Below are 14269 nucleotides of genomic sequence, written 5' to 3'. Positions count from 1 at the left end.
AAAAACATTGAAAAATAAATTATTCTTACAGATTAATCTTAGCATTATATTTGACTCACAATTATCTACAGTATGTAATCAAAGTAAAATCAAAGTGTGTATCTTCGACTATGATAGTTTGTGAAAGCATTAAGCAATGAGAAAAATCTGTAGCGGCACATAATAGTTGGGTCATCTATAGCAGTTCAGTGAAGGTTCGTTTCTCACTGGATTTGTAATCTATAAAGGTTAAAAAAAAAAAAATGAGCTGGGGTGCCCCTCACAAAAATGTGGGGAAATTTTGTGAGAGCCCGATATCCAAAATGGCTGCCGTCGGCCAAGCTGGAAATGAACTTTTTAATGGTTTTGCCCACAGTGCTGCATAATACATGGTTTCTGGGACTATTTGGGTTAAGAAACCCATAAATTATGTAGATTTATTGATTTAACCAATTTTTGACCTTTAAATTCAAAATGGCCGCCAATTGGCTCTTTAAGGTGAGACGCCACTACAGGTGAATATGGTAAAAATTTGAACTTACAGACATCACCATGAAACTTTACCAGTTGATTACTCATATGAATGGGAGAAATTAATGTATTGCGAATTTTCTGTAATTTTCTGTTTAAATATGCTAAACAGGCTATATCTAATTAAATATACCCTAATTTGCATATATTTTTAAGTGACGTATCTGACCATTGAAAAAAAACACCATTGGTTCAAAATTATTTTAGCATTTTGTTGATATATTCAAAGAAAAGACATCACCTGAGGGGATTACGAGTATCTCTTTTTGTTACCCTGTAAATCAGAAAATACCGGCAGTATAATGGATTTACTTGTGGTATGACAGTTATAATTGAAAAATGTTTTATGTAGCCTACAAGTAAAAAAACAATAGACTAGAGACCAGAGAGACCAAGTACACATTATATGCTACTTAATCATATTATATCTGATAGACCAACCAACCCAGCGCAGTCTCATACCAAGATGTCATACAACTGACGCTTTTGACCATACGTCAACATCCGCCGTTTTAGGGTACCCTTTAACGTCGTTAGATGACGCTATCTAATCCTAAACCTACCCGCTTCATCTAACTGACGCTAAAGGTAAAGCGTCAGTTATATGACGCCCCAGGATCGTCATCTAACTGACGTTAAAGGGTACCCTAAAACGTCGGATGTTGACGTATGGTCAAAAGCGTCAGTTAGTTGACGTCTTGGGATGAGACTGTGTTAACCAAATGTACACAGTGCATATTCTACAGTATGTTCCGTGTACGTGAAATGAAATGTCATCATAATTCAGATGCCACATACATATGACAAGCTCAGAGATTTGAGTCTCTGTTATTGAAGAAAGAAATATTTATTTATAACCATATTAATCATGATAGTAATAATAATAATCATAATCATAATAATATAATGATTTCATTAATAAACAGTACTGGTTGTTTGAAGCACATTGGATGCATACAGAAAGAAAACTGAAATTTAGAGTACAGATCCAGGACAGCAGAAGTTTCGTCATTTCATTGTAAATAGAATACTTTATATTGGTTTCTTTTTTTTTTCTATAGTTCCCCCTCCCCCCCACACGGTTATGTATTTGGAACAACTTCAAAATTTGAAAGAAAATGAAAACAAACAAAAGAAAAACCCAAATGATAGATTTGTTGTTGCGTAGAGCTCATGTTGTACATGAAGAGAACCTTTAATATAATACATTTTATATTGAGATGACAGAGGAAGTAGCTTTTGTATATTTTCAGTAGAAAACAAAGGGGCTGGAAGCACACACACACACACACACACACACGCACACGCACACACACACACGCGCACGCACACATCCAAGCTACATGGAAGGTAACTATCACTGAGACAACTAACCTGACTTCCATACAAACTCTTGTGCTTCGGGGATCTGGCAATGACAATGAGGAAAATCAGGTTGGCAGGAGTTCATTTTTTCCTTTTTCGTGTGTTGGGAAAAGCAATTGCCAAGATAAGTTAGTCATTTCCATTGGCTTGACTGTGTTTGAATGAAGTTCAAGGGAACTGTGCAGACACAGGTGAGCTGCATAGCTGGTCTCACACCTGCCCTAACATCTAGAGCAGACGACCAGTGTAGATTTGAAGGACGTTTCTGATGGCAGATACATGCGCTCGAGTCTCATCGTAGTTCTGACAATAGACTATAAGCAGACTACAGTTTGCATTGGTTCTCTGCTTTGGGTTGAGGAAGACGGCGAATGACTTTGGTGCTCAGGTTAATGGGCTGTTTGAGAGGAAACAGAGAGTTGAAGGAAGACAACAAGCCAAAGAATACAGTGCAAAAGCTGACATATACCTCACAGCGGGGTCGGAAAAAACCAGGACGTGTAAACAAGTAATGTCTCGTACGGACTAAAGCAAATAAATAAACCCAGAGGTCTCGGATCTCTGTAGAATTGACATCTTTTTGTTAGGTTGTTCAGTCACAATCTCTTCCAGAGCAGAATCCGCCACTCGGTTTTTTAGAGTCCCTGAAACAACACATCTTCGCCCAAGTTCCCGTCGCTAGCTTTCGCATCTGACCCAGCGAACTGTTTTTCCTTTGCATCCTTCGGGCCACAAAGTGGAACAGTCGCTGAGATAGAAGTCGCCAGCTTTGTAGAAAATAAAGTTTTGCTCTGAGAGGAAAAATGCAGCAAGGAAGAGTGGCATCATTACCTATGGAAGGGAACACATCAGTTCTGTCATGTAACACCTGAGTCCGAGGAAGCGCATGATTTTGCAAAGCTTGGGAATGCTGTCTGTCTGTAGAGGTGGGCTATCTATTAAATGTACCGTTTCGTCCCACTGAGCCACAACACACACTGTAAAAAGAGTGGAAACGTGCAGTTGTTATTTTAAAGATGTATTTCTACCTGATCTTGCTTTCATCGATGTAACCTAATGTAGTCAGGTTGATTCAGTCCAGTTCAAATGAAAATGTTGACCTGAATATGAAGCAGATTTCAAGGTTTTTTTTTTACAGTGCATTTCTTTCCCATGACAACATACTGCCGTATAGAGTGACAAGCCCCATGACGTTTGAATGTGGATCAACTGTTCGCCATTTGCATAAAGAGAGAAAAAAACTAAACAAAACATGAATTAAAGAAAGTGGTTGTCGATAAAAGTCTCCTCCGATCGTTTTATGTCTTTCTGCTATTGTCCTGCAGCTGGTTTAGCCGGACTGCACAGTATCTCCGTCGGGTTTGGCTTCGAAACGAAGACTTGCTTTACCATGTCCACACATTTACAAAGTACTGCTTAAAAAACAAAGACATGTACATAAAAAGTTGAATTACATTCAATAGCTGAACCAAAGATACAGACAACAGAAACAATGCCACACGAGTGAAAATCTCTCAGCACTTGCATAAATCGTCGCCGAAAATAAACCTGGACCACCATCGAGAAACAAAACAAAAAAGGTACAATCCTCTTGAAGGGTTGCAAAGTCACAAATAGATATATCCATATATAAATGTTTTTCATACTGGTAATACAATACAACATTAGTAAATGGCTACAATCGACGTTTGACCACGCTGAGCAGCATGTAATTAGTACAACGTTTAAATATATAAGGATGTGTCACTGAAATGGAGCTCATTAGAAGTATAAAGGTAATCGATTTTTAATAAAACTTTTGCTCGCAACCCCATAACTAAACCGGCATGTCGTTTTCCACCTTGCGGCGGGCAGGAACCCATTTTCAAGATGGATAGGGAAACTCCCGTGACAATACCGAGACGACAGCTCCAATTTTCTTAATTTGTAGCCTCATGACACCACATACAAAAGTGTTTACTACACAGCACGGCCACCTCCACAACACTACAATGAAATGCTTTTTTGGTCGCCCTGGGCTCCGGGGCCACCGCGACCCAACACAACTCTATAAAGCCCCCTTCCGCCCGTAACCACTCACACACACAAGAACGCACACGTCCCACTAAAACCTGCCGGCGGGCCATTTCGTATTGTGCTACAAACAACAGCGGGATGACACGGCATTCCCTCCTTCAGATCGGGTGGTTTATATACAGTGTCTTCTCTTGTCCCGTTCGTGCGACACCTGAATAACAACCTGATGTATTGTAAGTGGATCTTCTGACTGAATTTTGGAGTCCCATGCAAGTTCGTCTGCCTTTCGTCTTTTTTTGTTTTGTTTTTGTTTTTTTTACCTCTGGACGGGATGAATGACAGCTTTGAGAAGATCGCTGCCCCATGCGAAGCCTTTTCTCCAAGGAAGCAATGCAGTTCAACCCACGACAAGAACGGACTGATGGAAGACCCAGCTGTGCCATATGTTCAAGGGCTCTGGATGGAAACGCGTCTGGTGGGCCTGTAGCCTCTCTGCCCGGCCTCCTCGCGCAGGCCGGACAAGGAGGTCTGCGGTGGGAGGGGGGTGGGGGGTGTGAAGGACCAACGTGTGCACCCCCCTCCCCCCCCCCCTCCTACAGCACTAATTCATCACTCTATTTGCACTATTTGTACTACTATTTTTCTTCACTTCTTTTTTGTAACATATTTATACATACATATATATATCGCTATATAGATATATACACTCATCTTTTTCATCTTTTTGAAACCATAAACTTAAAAAAGTTTAGAAAAATAAAAAGTTTTATGATGACCTCTCTCCTCTTCTCCTCCACCTGAAAGGCTGTCCCAGGTGAAAGCTAACCCCTTCTTTCATCCACAGCTTGGCTGCGTCAGTCTCGCGTCCCTACAGAGATATATAATGCCTTCTCCTGACAGCCTCGGTGTAAGGATTTCCTCTTAACTTCTTTTTGTATGTTTTTTTTTTCATTGACGCTTTTCTTCCTTTATCCTTTTTGTTCCTTTTTAGCTGATGCTCTTCTTCTCCTCTGTCTTCTTTCTTTATATTTACTAGATGCAAAAGAAAAAGAGAAAACATGAGTTCATCTGCACTGCATGCAGACTGTTTAACATACACATACAGTGGGGTCCAAAAGTCGGAGACCATGCTTCCGTTTTGCATTTTTAATTTAAGAAATTTCCATTGCAAATTATCTTATAAGCATGACGATTTGAAGGAACATTTTATTTGAATAATTTTTTTTATAGACTTTTTGCCATTACCATTTTTCTATTCCAAATCATATTATCAACATAATGATTTGAAGGAAAAAATCAACTGAAATGTCCTATGAAATGATGACGATAATAACAACAGTAATAATAAATATCTTTAAAATTTCCATAACAAATTAAATTATCAGCATAACAATTTGAAGGAAAAAAAATCCTATGAAATAATAAAAATAAAAGCATCATTCAAGATACTCCACACATTTGCATACAATTAAAACCTGATGATCACGTTATCTAGAATTCTTATTGATTTAACACCGTAATTTAATCATAAATGTTTGTTTTACATTTTTATTTCCAGGTTTAAATTACATTCTGAATCCCAGATTCTTCATTTGATCTCAGACTTTTGGACTAATTACACAATAAAAATGCAAATCATTTAGCAGGAAAATATGTTCTGATTACACTATCTTCCATGCACCGGCTCAATATCAGAAACAATCCTTGGGTGTAATGCTAAACACACATTGTGGAATTATCTCCCAAATCCTGGATTATAGTAACTGAAGTGAAAGTAGGGCTCAGCGAGGAGGGCTTCCACTAATTTTTCAGCCTACGAGTGAACCGGGTTGATCAGAGGCTCGGCGATATGGTTGCAGTCTGAGGAGGATGTTCGACACTGAGCTGAGAAGACGTCCACCGGACAGGAAGAGAAAAGCAGAGAGAGGAGGAGGAGATTCCGGGGTGTCCTGGGGGCTCTCATCCTGAAAGAAGCTCTCTAATTCGTGGAGATGTGGTGCCGTGCGGAGGAGCCTCAGAAGAGGGAGCGAGCTGACTTTAATTTTAACACGACTTTGTAGTTCTTCAACCATCCCTGGAGGAGCACACAGATGTGCTCCGGCATACTGATCATACCCAATGATGGGCCTCTGTTCTCTGCTCGGGGCGTAATATCTCTCGAACAGACATGGGATCCTCAAGATTTTGCTTGACAAACATGAACAGAAATCGACTGAAGGAGACTGTTGACTGTTGGTGGCCGGTCATGTCGATGAAAACCAAAAACGCTGGTAACATGATAAATGCTAAGCCCCCTTTTCAACATCCTATTCGAGCCCTATTGACTATTTCAGTGACCAAACTGAATGTAAAAAAAGGTATTCAAAAATACAATGAAATAAAAGATACAATAAATGTAAAAATAAGTAAAATACTAATATATATATATATATATATATACAACCATTCAAAAGTTGGGGTCAGTAAGATTTTTTTTTCAAGGGCGCATTAAATTGATCAAAAGTGACAGTAAAGACATTTATTAAGTTACAAAAGATTTATATTTCACGTAAATGCTGTTCTTTGGAACGGTCTATTCATCAAAGTATCCTGTGAAAAAAATTATATCATCGTTACCACAAAAATATTAAGCAGCACAACTGTTTTAACAACACTGATAATAAGAAATGTTTCTTGAGCATCAAATAAGTATATTACAATGATTTCTGAAGGATCATGTGACACTAAAGACTGGAGTAATGATGCTGAAAATTCAGCTCTGACACCACAGGAATATATGACATTTTAAAATATATTAAAATAAGAACAATTATTTTAAATTGTAATAATATTTCACAATATTACTGTATTTTTTGGTATTTTACTGTATTTTTAATCAAATAAATGCAGCCTTGTTGAGACATCTTTCAAAAACAGTAAAAAAAAAAAAAATCTTACTGACCCCAAACTTTTCAAATGGTAGAGTATATAAAACATTTACATATATATATATATATATATATATATATATACATACACATTACATCGATTTGCATAAAGTCAAGCAAAACAGAAAAACTAAACACAGAGTTGTAATTTTCCTTTTATTTAGACACAAAAATTGCTTAAATATTACTTATTTTTATTTTATGTACATGGCTTTACCTACTGTATCATGAAGTCCAAAAACAAATGGCTAAGCGAGAGCAGAATGTACCAGTTGGATTTTAACAGATGACGCGATTCATATAAGCTGAAACTTTCACAATGTTAAGCCTACATGAAATGGACAGCAAGAACACATTTAATACTACGGGTTATACATACAAAAGATGACTGCGATATGTTCTCTCTCTCTCACACACACACACACACACACACACACATACAGTATATATTTTATATATATAGTATTATGTACAAATAGTACAGTTTTTGCTTTAAAAAAAAAAACATTTTCTAAAAATCCCCTGACAGAAGAAAATTGCACAGCACATGGAATAGTCACAATTTTAAATGACAGAAAGTTAATGAGGTAACAGCAGATATAATGACCAGTGTAGTCCGGGTCTATTATTGACATCATTCTATGCAATTTAAGCTGATGCATTGTGAAATAAACAGTTGTATTTTACTATTAACTTCTATTTTTTAGCTTCTAATTTCATCCTGTTTGCAGTTTTGCACCCTCAAACAGATCTCTCAGTAAATGAACATTTGTGCCATCAAATTGAGAGAGATGAAAATCTGCTGCTATGTGGACTGGCCCCTGGCCCATGGTGCCATCTTACAAATCACTGCATTAACAGAGCTAATTAAACAGGCAATCTTTTAATGGCCCACTGCGGCGTCCATGCAAGACGGAGACTTCCATCTTGTCAATCTGCAAGCTCACACATTCGTTTAGACGACTGCAAACTGTCTCCTCAGCAGTTATTTCATGCTCAGCGCTGTGTTTTCTCTCTGCCTAAATGCTGGAATTAAATAAATGGGTGATTGAGTCCTAATATAGTCGCTTGATTAGTTTAATTGTCTGAAATGGAGACGGAAATGCCTTAGTCAAGAATATGATAGTCTTTTCCATGAATTAACTCCAATTGATTTTCAATTCTGCATAGATATTTAACAAGAGGAAGCGCGGTTTATGGTCAAACTAAAAACGTTGTTTTGCCACTTTTTAGGACTAACAAAGTACGTGGCTGGAAGCACCGAACACAACGAAGGCTCGTACTCTGAGTAAAGCCACTTCAGAAAATGTGAGTCAATTAAAATTGTGTCTTCCACGTAAAGGAAACAGAGGTCAGAGGGCACCGTAAATACCTTCTCGATGTAAGGAAAAAAAGGACACACATTTAAATAGCTCAACAACACACAGCACAGAGAAATTGACTCACATCTGGACATAATATGCTCTCTCCTCTCCTCAGAAAAGGTATAAACAATTTGGATTTAAAGCCTATTATATTATATTATATAAAAATGTCACCACATAATATTCTTAAGGGTGTATAATAAGTTTACAAAAGAAAGGACTTTGTACTTTGTATGTTTAACACACAGTGGCAATAGTGTTTTTATACGCCACACCTTTTCATTTTCAAACTGATCAACACTAACAACACATTGTTCAAAGTCAGACAGAAAAATTTGAGAAATTAAAATCACAATGTTATTTACAGTGCAAAATAAATCTGGTATTCCATTCCCACAGAAGACTATTATAGCTTTTGTATTTTGGTTTCTGATAATAAACAATAGTTTGGATATTTAAGGAAAACAAGCCCTTTTTTTAGTCCACTTTTAAACACTTCTCCCAGATGAAAACATATTTACGGACATGACAGCGGAGAAATACGTATCGAGGCCACTCGTTTTAGTTGAATTGTGGCCACAAATTAAGAATTCATTCCCTCATTTAAGTAAATCGTGGCCACCTTGAACTAATTTGTTCCCTCGTTTTGGTTTAACTAAACCAAGGGAAAGAATTATTACAAGGTGGCCACGATAAGGAACTAATTAGTAAAATGTGCGGATGTATTAGTAAGTCCCGAGTACATATTCAATACTGATTTAACAAAACGTAGTTTTTAGTTTTGCTAATGCTTGCACAGTCCACCGTTTTTCTAAGAGCCAAGTGAGCCGCACGCAGCACTAGGGGAACAAGGACACATTCGTTTAGGTGAAATATTATGTTGCGCTGTAGATTTCTCCCTACAAAGGTGGAAAAAAGCAATGCATCTAATCTATGTTTTACAATAGGCTGCTGTGATTTCACACTCATGGGAGAACGGCGTGTCTGAAGAGGCAGCCGCAACAGCTATGGTAATAGACTGAGCAGAACGGCTGTGCCACGCGCCTGGCTGGCCTAGTGTATCTCCAAATGAGATCAGTGGTTATTGACTCAATGCTGTTATCTTTAATCTGTGGAGTAAATTACTTTGGATGCTGCCTCTCTACCCTGGTTTCTTTCCCCTTCTTCTATAACTCCAGCCTTACAATTCCATTTGAGGGGTGCAGGCTGCTATTTACTGGGGGTGTGCGTGTGTATGTGTGTGAGACACAAGGACATGATCAACGCCCAGAGGAACCAGGAAACGAGGGAGGCCCTATTTCACTGGGAGGATAACTGCCACCCCCAACTCTGCCTTTCTCATTCTTCTCTCTCTTCTCTAAAGGCCTGGCATGTCTTATCACAGGTCCTGTATAAAGTGCTGGGCCTCGGGAGGAATGTCACCTTGGGGAAAATCTCTCGCCGTATCGTGCACAAGTGCCTCTCCAACATTGATAAAAGAACGTTAGGCTGGATCTTCTTGAAAATTGATCGCTTGACTTTCAAGCCTTACTTCAACTCATTTATTATGTTAACTAATGTCTGGGTGATATTATGTTCTAATTTATTTATAAAAATCGAAATACATACAAACGTTTAATGGTTTGTGGTCAGTATTTAAAAATGAAAGAAATTAATACTTTTATTCAGCAAGTATGTGTTAAATTGTGACAGTAAAGGCAGTTATAGATGTCACGAAAGTTTTAAATAAATGCTTTTCTTCTGAACAAAAAATATTAAGCAGCACAACTGTTTTCAACACTGATAATAAGAAATGTCCTTGAGTGACAAGGATCACGTGACACTGAGGACTGCACTCTTAGAAGAAATGGTTCTATTTAGAACCTTATAAAAGGTTCTATCAGCACTACGTATTTGGAACCCCTAAAACAGGACCCTTTTAAGGGTTCAATAATAAGAACCTTTTAACTAGGAAAAAGCTTCTATATGGAACCTTTTGGGTTCATTCATTATCTTATTTGTTTTGTCCTTTCCGGATTAATATATATTTCATATTATTGACAAACATCAAGACCCTAAAATCTATTTATGAATGCATGTGAATGATCACAAAAGATATGTGGGTTAGAAAATGCCTATATGAATATAATTTTATGTAGTTTATCAATATCACACGAAGAGTGCCATTTCAGTTTTTCTCCTCCAAAAATCAGCATGATAAAAATGTGACTACAACAGTTTAATAAACAACAATAATTTAATTACAACTACAAAATGTTGCAGAATAATGAAATATATGAATGAATAATAGCCTATAAAGAACCTTTGTATTATAGAACATTTTTAGCATAAAAGGCTTCTATATAGAACCCCAATGAACCCTTTTTTCTAAGAGTGTGGAGTAATGATGCTGAAAATCAGTTTTGCCATCACAGGAATAAATAAACAGTTGTTTTAAATTGTAATAATATTTAACAATATTACAGTTTTTTACTGTATTTTTTTCAAATTAAATAAAAGCTTTGATGAGCATAAGAGCTCTTTTGTAAGCATTTAAAAATTGCACCGATCCCAAACTTTTGAACACTTTTTTGTTTTAAGTTTTTTTTTTGGTATAAATTGATTAGAGAAGTGTCTTGTTCAATGAGAAGTTGTCTGACCCTATATGGAAAGTATGTTTGTCTCAACGGTTTCCCTGCACAATATCTTAAATCATCCCGCTCCTACTGGGAACTCTTAGCCTGGCCTGTCCTCCACATACATTTTAGACTTGACTAAAAATGTCCAGGAGATCTATGACTAGGTCGCATACTCTTGGCGCTTAACACGTAACTCAACAGCAAATCAATACTGGAACATGTTGTTTAGAACACCATAAGAGGAACTCTCTGCAAAGGGAGCGGTTTCCCAGTGGATAGTCGGATGTCTTTTTATTTTAAATGCATCAATCCTTAAAGTCTGATATATCCCTGAATCTTTGTCAGTTCAAATTTTCTATTCAAAATGATTTTCAAGCGGACTGCGTCTTCCATATTAACATAAGCGTGATGGAGATTTGAGCAATGAGCAGTAATTGCTCCCCCTGTCATCTCTCGGTTGCAGTGGGATTCTGGACATCTCATCAGCTAGAGGGTGCAATAGACCGTGTAGTGGGGAAGTGTTCTCTCTTTCCACATTACCGCACTATGTTTATTTACAGAATGCCTTCTGAGCGGCAGAAGCGGCCTTGATTAAGTGTACGCTCTTTATGTGACACCTAACAGATTAAAACTGAAGGAAACCTTGCTGAGGGCATTCCTTCATGAATATTTACTTTTGCTTTGAAACAGGCAGACGTATTTCTACACAGGTTTAGTTCAAAATATGAATTGTAAGCCAACATGAACATTAGCTATATCATACCTGTATATGCTCTAAGATTATTTCATTGTTAGATATTTTGCTTTTATTGCCTGTAAATAATAAGTAGATTTGCGCATTAGAAAATTTCACTAGATTTGTTGGGTTTGTTGAAATAAAAAACAAATTATTATTATTATTATTATGGTAACACTTACATTCTCATTTCTCAATTAACTAACATGAACTAACAATGAAAAATATTTTTTTGCAGCATATTAAATGTTCATTTTAGGTTACAGTGCAGAGACCAATATTAACAATAAATGCTGTAGTTTGTTAGTGAATGTTAACTAATGCAGTAAAGTGTTATCAAACGAAACCTTATTGTAAAGGAATGAAAAATCATTAGTACAGTCCCTACTAATATGATTGAATGGTTTATCACTTTCGACCAGTAGGTGGTGCTGTCATGAAATTGATGTGGTCAGAGTAAGACACAAAGTTTGATGTCAATATGCCAAAGCATTGCAGAGTCATTTTGGCATCATGCCTCAAATTTCAGATGATTTTTGTGAAAATCGGATGAACGGTCTAGGAGAAGTTTAAAAAAGTAGGTTTTGAAAGAAAATCACAATGGCGGACAGGAAGTTATGCAGACCCTAAGTTTCATTACAATAGGCTAAATTAATTTTTGGAAATTTCATAAAGGCTCTATGAGAAAATTAGTTATGTTCGACTAAGCAAATTTTTTCAGAAAATTCAAAATGGCGGTGATAGAATCGTCTTGAGCCAAAGAATCTTGAGAAAGAATAATTTAGTTTTTTAGCCCTTACAGTTCAAAAGTTATTAGCATAAACATAAGTGCAAATTTGGACAATTGGTGGCGCTAGCGTTTTGGAAACTGTCCTCAAGTGTGCTTAATTTCATAAGCGGTTCTGTGGGCTGCCACAGAGCAAAAGAAGAAGAAACGGAAGAATAATAAGAACGCCAATGGCCACAATAAGTGCCTATGCTCCTTCAGTGCTAAAACAATTTGTGAGGGACAAAAATGACCAAAATAATAACATATTAAATTCTCATAAAATGTATTTTAAGTCCATCTGTGGCAATAGAATACTTTTTTTTTTTTTTACCAAACTTTAAAAAAGTCTTGAAATCAATCTCCCCAAATGACACAGTTGCAATCATACAGACAATAAATTCATTGAGTTACATAACAGTACGTCAAAATGAAAGAGGGTGTGAGTGACAGAATTACTTGAAAACCTTTATGATGGGTCCATGTAGCCAACTATCATTTTAAACACTACTGCAATATAGTTTTGGTAAACAATCATAGAGATTCGTAAATGAATGTTCCCCTTTGATATTTACTGGAGAAAAAAAAATAGTAAGGCTATATTAGTTTACAGATAGCATAAGCAAAACCTTAGAGGTTTTCTTTTCTCATTGTAATGAATAGCAGTCATCGTCACTTCTAATAAGTGGGTGTTCAGTGGGGCCTTTAATGCAAAGACTGCAAATATACGTGTGCGAGTCTAGCACTGCTGTTGTTTTGCTCAAGTTGCTCATTGCTGTGCCATTTAGTCAGGCAAATAAACTCACTTCCTGGCCCACTCCCTGTCCACATAAATCAGCTGAGCTCATGCCCATAAATCTACACCGCGACTAAATGAGAAAACTCATTGGACAGCCCCCCCTCCCCCCCCCACCCTTCCCTCTGTCACTCAGCCCCTCCCCTCCCGAACCACACATTTCAATACAAACAAAACAGATTCCAAATCAATAGCCAAGCAACAGAAATGCCGGATAACCGCAGGATGATAAGCAGAGCTTTAGCCCAAATGTGACTGTTCGGGGCAGGTTCGCGCTTTGCAAACCTTGACGGTGGAGGTGGGTGGGTTGTTTGTTTGTGTTTGCTTTCTTTTGTTTATTTGTTTGTTTGTTTGTTTGGTCGGGGGGATTGATTCTCTCTCTAGTAGGGTGTGAAGCGACTGTAACCTCCTCTGTAAAGGCTAGCCTGCAACATCAAAGATGAAAAAACAAAAAGGACCCAATCAGTGTTAAATAGATTCTCTGGGGTGAACAGTTGTTGAAATTTTCTTCCCTTTCGTCTCGTTTTGCTTTTGTAAGGAAATTACAGTGTGAATTTCAGGGCGGGTCGTGTCAGAGTTCAGAGTTTGGCGGGTTCAACCGGGTTGCGACTGAATCCTGCTGCTGTGTTTCGTCAGCTGCTCTTTATCGAACCTCTCCATCATGGCCGCCTGCCACATAGGCTGATCTGATTGGAGACATCTAACATGCGCTGCTTTCTCAGACCTCTCTTGCAGTAGTGCCTGCTAACTCTCGCCAAGTACAAAAAACTTCAAAGGCTCTATGGGCCGTTCTCCTCAGCTCCGACCCTGTGCTAAACACACACGCCTTAAACGTGGAATGAATTCTGTTCTAACAGAGAGCAAAGGAAACTAACTTTTTTCTTACTCTCTGAGGGGCTCATTATTAAATACTCTTAACTTGTGATCTGCTGGTCAAATAAGATTTAATGATATTCATTTCATTCTCAGCAGGCTCAGTGCAAGTACTGAGAGGAGTTCTGCTCATTTAAGTCGCAACCGGTTTTGGTCCTGGCATCACTGAGAACTCTGAGGGCTCACCTCGGCCCCCCAGCGGCCCCTCGTTCGACCGGAGGATATTTGCTATGCCTTAAAGTGGCAAATTGAAGTCTTGAGAAAGGGAGGAAAATTTTTTGGTTTTAAAAAAAGAAAG

The 14269-nt window shown here is 37.7% G+C and overlaps 1 protein-coding gene across 25 annotated transcripts in view; it reads right to left on the bottom strand.

Annotated features, from left to right (window-relative positions):
- Positions 1-1334: 1334 nt before the first annotated feature.
- The window catches only part of rbfox3a (RNA binding fox-1 homolog 3a), a 494366-nt gene continuing 481431 nt past the window's right edge, over positions 1335-14269 (bottom strand). For 24 of the 25 annotated variants that reach the window (XM_089122270.1, XM_089122267.1, XM_089122269.1 and 21 more), the window contains one exon: positions 7315-13523. In XM_089122270.1, the coding sequence (XP_088978396.1) occupies positions 13479-13523 (45 nt within the window). In that variant the 3' untranslated portion in view covers positions 7315-13478. Of the gene's footprint in view, positions 4924-7314; positions 13524-14269 lie in introns of those variants that run through there. The other variant, XM_089122261.1, reaches the window with a different exon arrangement.

This window comes from Pimephales promelas, chromosome 17 (genome assembly GCF_988280905.1).
Source record: "Pimephales promelas chromosome 17, fPimPro1.hap1.1, whole genome shotgun sequence".
NCBI lineage: Eukaryota > Metazoa > Chordata > Actinopteri > Cypriniformes > Leuciscidae > Pimephales > Pimephales promelas.
The sequence above is the reverse complement of the archived record's forward strand: the minus strand, read 5'-3'. Positions and strand labels throughout refer to the sequence as shown.